We start from the raw sequence: 12,627 nt of genomic DNA on the forward strand, positions 1-12,627 counted from the left end.
ATCTTAATCTATCTTTACTCCTCGTGAGGTTTACGTTCGTATTCTGCATTAACATTTAATTTATAATGTTTTTAAATTTTATATACATCTGTATATTTTGTTGTGCCTTGAATAATCTTTTATATTCTTTATAATTTCCTTTTTTCCCTTTTCTGTACCAATTCCTGACTCACCATGGTTTGTTATGCAGACCCGTCTGGGACGTCCTCCTCAAAAAATGTTTGTAAAAAGGGAAGGAACTTTAAAGTAGACACTGGGCAGGTGATTGGATGAACGTTCAGTCTATCACCTATCACTGTTATCACATAGTTGCTCATATGCTGCTGATTGGTCCGAACCACTGGTATGGTCCCAAGCACATAACTTGAATTCTGGGAAGAGGGATGCAGACATGATCGGAATCCCGTGTATCCGGCTGGCTATAAAAGTAGTGCATCTGTGGCGTCCAAATGCTGCCTTCTCTGGGAAATGGAGATCTTATCACATAGCAGGACTACTACTTGGGCTTAGGTTCCGGTCAGCAGTGTATAGGAGGAGCTCGGTTGTGAACAGATGGAGCAGCTATTGTACTAATAATGAAAACATGTTTTCTTGTTTAAAATATCTTGATTTCTGTTCCTTCAATGCACACCATGTTCTCGTCATTTGGCGATTTAAAACCTCAGTAAAAAAGAGTGTATGGGAATCAAGCAAGGTTTTACTAATGTAACAGGTTAACAAGATAAATCAAAGACAGACATTTTGTTCCATGTGAATCAGACCCATTCCTCTCTCGCTCTCCCTCTCCTCCTCTCTCTCTCTCCCTCCGCCTTTCTCTCTCTGTCAGTCTCTATGTTTGAATAATATATTCAAATATAATCGTGTGCAGTGGTGCAATAGTTATAACTTTTATAACTCTCTCTCTCCCCCTCTCCCTCTCCCTCTCCCTCTATCTCCCTCTCTCCCTCACATTCTACTACTTTGTTTTCCTTTTCTCTGCTCCTTCCTATCCATTCCCCACCTCCCTTTCTTCCTGCCTGCCTCGTCCTCTCCCTCCCTTCCCCTCCCTCCTTCCTGCCCCTCCTCTCTCCTTCCTGTCCCCCCATCCTCTCCCCTCCCTGCCGGTCTCTCTCCCCCCTCCTCCCTTCCTGCCTCTGTTCAACTTCCTCCCTTCCAGCCGTCGCGCCGTGTGAAAACTCGCAGACCGTATATTGTAACGTCAGCCCTAATCCCAGCCGCATACCACTCCAACATCCTTCTGCAAGCACAAACCCACACGGACACACACTCAAGCTCACGCACAATGACATAAACTAGTGGAAAAGGCTCCGCATGATAGATGAATTGCTTCAGTAAACAAAGTGACAAAACCAGAGGTTTTCAACTTCTACGAAAACCGAGCACAGAGGCTCTCATGCAAATATGAAAATGGAGTCAAAGTTGTGGCAAAAATGATACAATTACAATTGCAATTATTTCCATTGACCCAGTGGAATCTAAAGGCGGGAGCAAATTATTTGTTTAATGAGTTAAATATCTGGTTAGCCTGTAGCCTACAGTCAATTTGTTAAGCCCATTTGGATATTACCAATGCAAAAGCAAAGGAAATTGGGTCATCAAAGCAAAAGACCAGAGAAAAGTAAGTCTACGGATTCAACAATACAACGCGATGTAACACACATGCGTGTTTAAAAAACCTGAGTAATAGATGTTTTGTTACTATAAATAAACGAGAATGGGCCACTCTCTTATCGCTTTTGAAACTGGCAGCTGCTTAGCGTTTGACCTCAGCAGCCATGCCGCTGCCTAGCAACGCCCTGGACCGGTTACAGCACCAAATATGGTGTTGCGATGACGAAACTCCCCTTCGACAGGCGGGGAGAGGAAGCGATCTGTGGCTGCGCGTCCGCGTCATCGTTTTTTCCACTGAGCGCGCTCCCAAGAGACAATTCTGCCGGAAAACCCATATTTGGATACACCTAGTGACGTAGGGCACGTGTGAATATCTCAGTGTGTGTGTGTGCGCGCGCGCGCGTGTGTGTGCGTGTGTGTGTGTGTGTGCATTTATACTTCCACGTTTCTGAGAACTAGGGTTGCTGATAGTTTTTTTCATCGACTGTAAACACTGAGATACTGGAAGATTTTTCCTTGACTGTTTGAGTTACAGTCTCGACGAATCAATTGAATATCAATTCGAGAAAATAGTCGGAACCTATTCCATTTCAAACTCCCGTTAACAATTCAGCCTATGGTCAACTATGGTTATAGTCTATTTATAGATATTGTCTATAAAGCCATAAACATATCTAAAAATAGCTGTAAACATTGATAATACCACAAAGGATAGCGAAATTTATAGCGCACATCACACACACGCACACACACACGCACGCGCGCGCGCACACACACACACACACACACACACACACACACACACACACACACACACACACACACACACACACACACACACACACACACATATATCAATGTGTGTAAGCTTAACAAATACATATAGCCTATATACATCTGCCTATAGGTAGATATGATATGTTTTTATTTAAGTAAATATGTATTATGGTCTGGTGTAGATCAACCATGAGTTACGAAGGAGGGGGGGGGGGCCTAAATATGAAAAATGTGTGCGCGCTACCCGCAGCGACATCAGGTGTGGGCGGGGCCACTATGTCACTCGGTAAAGAATGAAGTCCGCCTTACGTCAGAGCGGAGATAAAACGCCGCCCGGCTGCCTCCGAGGTTCCAGAACGGTGTTTACGACAGCTGGTGACAGAAGCTAGACCAGACCTTTATGACGGTGTCTGAAAAATAGTTCACAAGGTCTTCGACAGTGTCAAGACATTACTTAAACTTACTCTCAGCTCCTGAACATTTTTCACAAGTTTTTTCGTCCAAAGGGACTAGTACGCAATCACCCAAAGATGAACGCGAGCGCAATGGACGTGAACACAGAAGCCAAGCGGATCCTCGCCGTGTCTATAAGCAAGTTGTACGCTTCTCGGAGCCAGAGGGGTGGCCTGAGACTCCACCGGAGCCTCCTGCTCTCCCTGGTCATGCGCTCCGCCAGGGACATCTATCACTCCGCCTACGCCCAGGCGGCGGCGGAAGAGGCTGCCGCGGCGATGGACGCCGATAAAGAACTCGAGAAAGTATCCGAGCCGCTGGTCAAATCACCAGAGCCCGAGAAAGTTGAGCTCGAATGCCGGGAGCGAGAAGAAGATAAAGAAGTAGAAGAAGAAGAAGACATGGAAGATGTTTTTGAGAGCGAGACGGACAGTGAGGACAAAGAGAACATGAACCCGTCCAGGCACTCGAGGAAGCGGCGCGGAAACACGTCCGCGGCGCCTGACTTCCTCCCCAGCAAGAGAGCGAGGCTGGAGCCCGGGGAGGAGAGGCACGCCGTGCTGCTGGGAGCCGTAGTGCCGCTGGGAGCCATGGGCCTTGGAAGCTGCCGAGTCGGAGAGAGCCTCAATGCATTCTCGATCAACCGAGTAGCGATGCCTGCGTGTTGAACCATCGGACGTCCCAGAGACCCTTCAGAAAAAAGGACTCAGTGAACCCCCACCCATCCCCCTGCCGTCCACCGGACGGGGGGGCTCTGATCCCTGGTGTGACCGGGACGAGGCCGACGGGGCTGACCGAAATCGGCCGCCCCGGGACAATAGGATTACCGAGCAGTCGGAGACCTCTCCAGTTGTCGACCCAAGAGTTTGGCATAGGAGCAGAGCGACGCTGAAAGACCAACAACAAAGACCTGCTGACCCGTGATCAACTAGAACGAACTGATGAACCGATTTCGGGGAAATCAGACATTCGAAACTGTGAGGTCATATGTGTAGGTGACTCACTTTTGAGGTGGTTTTGTACTATCCCGGAGTGAGTGGAGTGGAGTGGACTGACTGTGTGTGTGTGGGTGGTGTGTTAACCAGAGTCACACACTGCGTGACAAGTCCAGAGTGATCCACACGAGGAAGTGATACCGAAGAACAACCGTGTCACGCTCATTATCGCTGCTATTGTGGACTTTGATCAATCGATCTGCGCACAGTGACTGTCCGATTATCACGTATAGAAAAACAGCTATACAGCCTTTGGGAAAGACCTCAGCGTGCAAAATGTATTGCACAGTTACCTCATATTCAAAGCTGCTTTTAAAGTAACAGACAAACATGTACTGTGATGAAATCATACATGTAGTGAACACTTTGAAATAAACATGTCAAATGTGTATATAGTTGTTCTGTTGTCTTTCTTCATATTTCACTTCTACTCCCCCCCACACCCATACACCAGACATCATAAACCACATGTGAATACTCAGGCACACAAACCAATTTGACCACACGCACAGACCCTTTGGAGAAGTATGTCTGGAGTTTCCACTGTTCCCACCAGGCCCCTCCCCCCCTAGACCAGTTATTTGAGAGAAGTGGGTTACTGGTCTATGTTGGGACCTGGGTTCCCTGCTCACCCCATGGTTGAGAGAGTGAGAGAGGGCATGTTCGTACAAACTCGTACCATGGTCTGCCTGCACCCTCTGATCCACACACACACACACGCACGCACACGCGCGCACACACACACACACACACACACACACACACACACACACACACACACACACACACACACACACACACACACACACACACACACACACACACACATACACACCCCAGGCGGCCTCTTCCTGTTTCCTGTGGATTATGATGGTATTATGAATCACTTCCTTCCTGTTACTATGCAACCCGATACTGATTCACCAGTAAAGCGTGTTCCTTCACACCTCGCCCTGAGGCCTGAAGGGCTATGAGTCGTATGTTGACTGCAAGAGAGAGGGTTGTACTGTTTAAGTTACCCCTTCTAATATTTCTGTGGTAAAGCTATTAGTTATGCTCGTACTAATACTATTACTGTAATACGTCTGTTGAAGTAACACTACTAATAGTCCTCATATTTCTGTGATAGAGCTCTTAGTTATGTAAGTACTTATTCGATTACTGTAATACAACTGTTCATGTCAAATTAATCTACCAGTATAACTTCGCTTCAGCTGTACTGTCCAGTAATAATGCATATATTTTTTTGATATACTACAATAATATTATTGTCATACATCTTTTAAATTAATATTAATACTATATCTGTAATACATCTATTAAAATTATAGTTGTGCTAATTGTAGGCCTACTATTACATTTATACATTTATAATTATTATACAATGACTGTAATACAGACGTTAATTACACTTAATTATGTATTAGTGACTAGTATTTTTACAAAGGATAGACCACCTGTTAATCAGAACTATCATCAAACCTAACTTTGCCATTGTAATCCTCACCATTGCATGACATTGCTTGTTAACACTTTCCCAATTGAACATTCCACGTGTGGAACCCCTCCCCCAGATATGACGAGACCAAACCATTATAAATTGACCTCGACTGGCATACCCCACTACCCGATGTATTGACTTCCTGTGGAGGCCTCCCCCGCAGGAAGTGAGGGGGAAGGAAGATCCTCCCCTGGCCCCAACAGGAAGTGAGAGGGAGGGAAGATCCTCCCCTGGCCCCAACAGGAAGTGAGAGGGAGGGAAGATCCTTCCCGGCCTCCTCAGGAAGTGAACTCAATCACAGGCTGAAGCAAGAGCTGGGAGGAGTTATATTTACTATTTTAAGCGTTTATCCAAAGCGACCTACAGTGAATACGGATGTGTGTCTTAAAATATCAGGACAGGTAGGACAGTGGGGAGTGAATCCAGTACCTTTCAGCTAGGGGTCCAACACTCTGGCCACTGCACCAAGCTGCACACTAAGTGATGCCCCCTGCCTCTCTAGCTTTTAAGTACACCTTAACACCCACGCACACACAAACATGCAAACACACATACACGCACACACACGAGACAAACTTGCACAGTATGCATGCTCAGGCACACACACACACACACACACACACATACACACACACACACACACACACACACACACACACACACACACACACACACACACACACACACACACACACACACACACACACACACACACACATATGGTCACACACACACACACACACACACACACACACACACACACACACACACACACACACACACACATATGGTCACACACACACACACACACACACACACACACACACACACACACACACACACATATGGTCACACACACATAGACGCACGCACACACACACACACACACACACACACATATGGTCACACACACACAGACGCACATGCACACACACACATACACTTCCCGACACACGCATGCACAAGCTCTGGCAGACGCAGACACACACACACACACACACACACACACACACACACACACACACACACACACACACACACACACACACACACACACACACACACACACACACACACACACACACACACACACACACAGACACTAGCGCACAAAAACATGCAGACATACACAACACCCGGCCCACTACATGGACATGTGTCATCTGGTTTGGGTGCATTGTTGACTGAATCGTGTCATCTAAATAAAGTGGATGTGGGTCGTAACATGTTGACTAACGTATTTGCTTTAATCCCTCAAGGATATTACCCTCACGTCTTTCCATAAGGGAGCTGTGGGTTTATAAAATATGATAATCTGGAAGTAAATATATAGAGCCTGGAGTCAGGTTCTTTGGGTGTTTGAACACCCCTTCTGAAAAAAAAGATATTCTGTAGTATATTAAATAATCAGTATTTTCACTGTTACTACTGCATTACTACGAACATATCAAGTATAATATTCATCATCTATGTATCTATCCACCCATTGTTCCATTGCTCTTTCTAGCTATCTATTAATTTCTTTATGCATATATATATTTGTATATGTCTTTAGATCGATCAATGAATTAAATTAAATTAAATTAAATTAAATTAAATTTGTATAGCCCTTAATCACCATTACAGTCTCAAGGGCTTAACAGGCCAAATATTCATGACACCCCCCTTTACCCAAGCCCCCACACGAGAAAGAACAAGAAAAAACTCCCTTGAAATTAGCAAGAAAGAAATCTTGAGAAGAAACACATAGTAGGGGATCCCTTCTCCCAGGGATGGTCAGGAGTGCAATGGGTGCCACAATTGACATACAGGTCAATACATGCACATCATAATAAAATGGTGAATGGGTTCTGGCCGGTTATCCATGAGGAAAGTCCAGGCAACTTGTCCAGCACCTGCAGACAGAACAGACAGAATAGTGAATTAGAAAGGAGAAGTACATAGTGGGAATGTATACTGTAATAACAAAAGCACAAGCAAACAAAGTGGTCATCACTTCGCATCTGTCGTTTTCACACTCCTATGTTCCAAATGCAAGATTGTAGAGGTGCGTTTTGAGCTTTCCTTTGAATAGCTTCACAGAGTCAGCTTCCCTGATCACTGATGGCAGCCTATTCCATAGGAAGGGGACTCGATAGGCAAACACTCTCTGTCCAGCCGATTTCATTTTAACCTTCGGCAGTGAAAGAAGGCCAGTTCCCAAAGACCGGAGGGACCGAGAAGGACTATAAGGAATGATCAGGTCCTTCAGATAGGATGGAGATAATCCATGCAAGGCTTTATAGGTTAGCAGTACCACCTTAAAGTCTGATCTGAAAGTTATTGGTAGCCAGTGCAGAGAGGCGAGAATAGGTGTGATAGGATCAAACCTTCTCGTTCTGGTCAGCAGTCTAGCTGCAGCATTCTGTACCAGCTGTAGACTTTTTGTGGTAGAGTTCGGTATCCCGAGAACATTGCATTGCAATAATCCAATCTTGACAAAACAAATGCATGAATCAGTGTCTCTGCATCCACTGCAGATAATATTTGTCTGATTCTTGCAATGTTTCTCAGATGGAAAAAGGCAATTCTAGTTTTGCTTCTAACATGTTGGTTAAAGCATAGTTGAGGGTCAAACAGGACACCAAGATTTTTGACAGACGCACTCTGTGGGATGGCGAGGCCATCCAACCAGAGTGAGACATCCTCAAACTCTCTCCAGTCCCGCTTCAAGCCGATAATTATCAGCTTTGTCTTCCCAGTGTTAAGCTGTAGGAAGTTGTGTGACATCCAGCCCTTCACCGCAGCCAGACAGGACTCAACCCTTTGAATCTGGGCCGAATCCCCGGAATTTACAGGAATGTAGAGCTGGGTGTCTTCTGCGTAGCAGTGGAAACTAATTCCGAAGCTGCGGATAGCGTCGCCTAAGGGAAGCATGTAGATTGCAAAAAGTAATGGAGCAAGGACCGACCCTTGTGGTACGCCAAAGCGTAATTTGCAGTGCTTTGATACTGAACCCTCATGAAGCAGCAGAAGATCTGTCTGTCTGTCTGTCTGTCTGTCCGTCCGTCCGTCCGTCCGTCCGTCCGTCCGTCCGTCCGTCCGTCCGTCCGTCCGTCCGTCCGTCCGTCCGTCCGTCCATCTCTCTCTCTCTCTCTCTCTCTCTCTCTCTCTCTCTCTCTCTCTCTCTCTCTCTCTCTCTCTCTCTCTCTCTCTCTCTCTATCTATCTATCTATCTATCTATCTATCTATCTATCTATCTATCTATCTATCTATCTATCTATCAACCTGTTTTAAAAAAACAATGGTACTGCTATACATATACATTGATGATCAGGGTGGTGAGTGTGGGGGTTTAGTCTAGATGTCTCTACAGCCGTCACAGTGTCTAGGGTGCAGCAAGAGGAAAAGGATGCTGGTGGGGTTGGGGCTGGGGGAGCAGTGGGGGAGCAGTGACGTGGGCACTCACATCAACAGCTAAAAATAGAAGCAACAGTGGGGAACATCTTTGACGTCTCCTTGCATCACCACCACAGCAACGTGTCTCTGTACAGTGTGTATGTGTATATATATTTATATATGGATCAGTTCTAGTGCGAAACCACATAGACACACACACACACACACACACACACACACACACACACACACACACACACACACACACACACACACACACACACACATATTTATATATATATGTATACATATATATATATATATATATGTGTGTGTGTGTATGTCTGTGTGGTTTCTCACTAGAACTGAAGATTGAGATGGAGCAAAACGGAAGTGTGGTGTATGGTGTATTTTGTGTGTGTGTGTGTTTGTGTGTGTTTGTGTGGATCATCAAGTTGATGATCACATGCCAATGAGCATTCAACACATGACCTAAACACTGTCTGTATGTGTGTGTGTGTGTGTCTGTGTGTGCCTCTCTCTCTATCGTTCTCTCTCGTTCTCTCGTTCTCTCTCTCTCTCTCTCTCTCTCTCTCTCTCTCTCTCTCTCTCTCTCTCTCTCTCTCTCTCTCTCTCTCTCTCTCTCTCTCTCTCTCTCTCTCTCTATTCTCTATCTGTATGTCTCTGCATGTTTCACTCAGCCAGTTGCTGACTAAATGTTTGCGGTGATGAGTAAGACGCTGTCATTCTGTTTGTGTGTGTGTGTGTGTGTGTGTGTGTGTGTGTGTGTGTGTGTGTGAGTGAGTATGAGTAAGTGTGAGAGAAAGAGACAGAGACAGAGAGTGAGAGGGAGAGTGAGTGAGAGAGAGAGAGAGAGAGAGAGAGAGAGAGAGAGAGAGAGAGAGAGAGAGAGAGAGAGAGAGAGAGAGAGAGAGAGAGAGAGAGAGAGAGAGAGAGAGAGAGAGAGAGAGAGAGACTAATGATCGAGCATGTGCCAAGGCAGCATGGCCAGTGAACACAGGAAGTGATGCAATCGTATCCGAATGAGTTTGAACCCAGCCCAGCTGTGGTAAGCAGTGCAGTCGTCACCAAAGCACATCCGTCCACAGTGTTCCATAATATTAAAAATAGTATAGAATTAGTTCTGAACATGGAATAGAAACCAGTCTTAACCTTGCTTAGATGATATTTGTAATGTTATTGTAATAATATATGTAAGAATTAAAACTCGACCCCCAATTATCTACGTATGTATATATATATATATATATAAATATCTATATCTATATCTATCTATATCTATATCCAGGGTGCGATTTGTGAAAAAACCAGAGGGGGGGATAATTTTGAGAGACATTTTATTCAGGAAAAATAACCACACAACAGTGTGAAAACTTATGAAAACAGTTGATCTTGTGACCTTGTGTATCTAAACCTTACACTTAGGCTTCATAACGTAGGCGGTAGGCCTATTTTGAACGTGAACTTAACCACTGCATTTGCAGAAATATTTTCTCATAGCTAATATTGTTTTTAAATGTGCCAAATAAAAAAAAATATTTTTTTTTTCCCGATATCAGTTCAACAGAAAATATGAAATACCACAATGTGCTGTCAAGACGTTTTTTTTTTTTTTTATGGGTTAATCGGGTAGACTATTAGGTCAGACTACGAAAACAGTCCGCTCTGATGACGCACTTCAGCCTCTTTTTTTTGCTTTCCTGTTGGCGGATCGATAGCAGCGTGGTGACCCTGCTTCAACCACATCTCTGCAAATCTGCGGGCCGGGAAGGAAGCAACATCTGGTGCATTTACAGAGATGAAAAGCAGATTGTGCAGTGTGGACACATTCATTCTGTTTCTGCCATCTGTAAGAATGTGGTTCATGGCGCTGAAACCTCTTTCACACTCGGCTGTGGACACTAGGAGCGTGGAGACAGCGGTGAGAACTTTGCGCATGCTCTCTCCTGTGACACCGTGACATTTAAACTCATCGAACTCCTTCAGGAGTATGGGACTGGTTGCGGCCTCAACAGCAAGAGTTTTGTGTATGGCGAGAAGTTTTTCATCGCCGTAGAGGATGCGCTCGTCTTCATCAGATGGCCAGTTTGATGGATTTAGAGCGGCGGCGGCAGAGATTATCCCGTTGTCATCCAGCCTGCGCTCACGCGCGACGCCTCTGACTCGCTCCCGGTATATCAAAATCACAGCACAATCAAAATGAAGACGGACCCTGTGTATTTTGGTTGTTATTATTACGATGTAATGGTGAAAATACTTTGGGTGGGGGGGATAATTTTTATCCCCACCGAGGATAAAAATAATTCAGCAGAGGGTAGGACGTGTAAAACAGGGGGGGGATAATCCCCACCATCCCCACCGGCAAATCGCACCCTGTCTATATCTATATCTATATATCTATATATATATATATATCTATATCTATATCTATATCTATATATATATATATATATATATATATATATATATATATATATATATATATATATATATATATATATATATATATATATATATATCTATATATATATCAGTGGCGGCCTATTGTGGCATAAGTATGTGACACTCAAGTTGTTTCAGGGTGTTTTGCTGAACTACAAAATAGCAGGATGGGATAATTATGTGAATTGATAGAATTCCACCAGTGGCAGCATTGTACTTTGAAAGCGGGTGGGCAGCATGTATTGGACTACAAGGGCAGAATGAAAGGATGCAAAGCCAATTAGTCAAATCAGGCCTACTCTTGATTTGTAAAACAAAATAAAAGAATCTGGGCCTATCATTTGGCCTATTATTGCCCTCAATGACTCATGCTATTGGTTGTAATTGGCTATGTTTATTTTCAGCTATAATCGTTTTAAGAAAAATAAAGACACAATACCAAAAGTATGCCATTTAAAATGCATCATGCTCTGAATCATTCACCAACATCCTTTCCACAATATCAAACAGGACGGTCAGAGTAACAAACAATTAAAAGAACAAGAACCTTATTTCACAACTAGTCCTATTTACATGGGCTGCAAGCCTAACATTGTTTGAGGCAAATGTGGATGTTAATGGATGTTTCAGAATGTTGGTCATGGTGTTAAGGCGATTGAGGGACTTCATTTATCGATCCAGTCAACCCTCCTCGCGGGCTCCGCAGCTAAGCCGTGGTCAGCGGCAAGCCCTGCCCGGCCGCGGGTTCCGCAGGCAGCCCTGCCCGGCCGCGGGCTACGGAAACGTCAATATAAGTGAACAGAGCCGCACAGTACCGCAACGAACGATAGCGCACCATACGGTGGAAACGAGGCATTCGACTGAGCGGGTTCGTTTGTTCTCGTAGCATAGACTAAAGGGGATAAGCCATCCCTCCGGGCTGCTCCACAGCCAGGACTACTGCTTATTGGTTCATAGCGCAACCATGGCGTCAGCCTATTCGTGAATAGACGTAGGCGAGATCCAGATCCCTAAGCTAGTCACACCCACTCAGAGGAGGACTTTCCTCCTCTTTCCCATAGAACCCCATTTTATTCACCGGCCGCCGCCACTTTCGGGGAAATTAATGGGAGTCAATGGAGACTGGGGGAGGGATGTCCTCCCTGAAGTAATTATCAATAGGCGATGTAATATTCTTATGTTGTAGCTGTTAAATGACGGGACCGATTTAACATGACGGGTACTTTATTCGAGCGTCCATTTCCTTGTGCCACACAAAACCATACATCTCGCGCCTCACCCTTCACATATGCAAATGAGGTGTCATCTGACCAATCACAGTAACCCATCTATCTGTAGGATATTACATCTCCCTTCTTTTGTAATAAACAATGAACATAACTAACACGCCTAACAGTGGCTCATAAACAAATACCAGAGGTAATAACAGGTAAGTAAGCTTTTCAGACA

General features: G+C 44.7%; 1 protein-coding gene across 1 annotated transcript; it reads left to right on the plus strand.

Moving 5' to 3' along the window:
• The first annotated feature begins 2,701 nt into the window (after positions 1-2,701).
• ier2b (immediate early response 2b) lies at positions 2,702-4,227 on the plus strand. The gene has a single exon (XM_030352321.1). The coding sequence runs from the start codon at positions 2,919-2,921 to the stop codon at positions 3,507-3,509; it is 591 nt and encodes a 196-aa protein (XP_030208181.1). The 5' UTR covers positions 2,702-2,918; the 3' UTR covers positions 3,510-4,227.
• Positions 4,228-12,627: the final 8,400 nt, after the last annotated feature.

This window comes from Gadus morhua, chromosome 3 (genome assembly GCF_902167405.1).
Source record: "Gadus morhua chromosome 3, gadMor3.0, whole genome shotgun sequence".
NCBI classification, from domain to species: Eukaryota; Metazoa; Chordata; class Actinopteri; order Gadiformes; family Gadidae; genus Gadus; species Gadus morhua.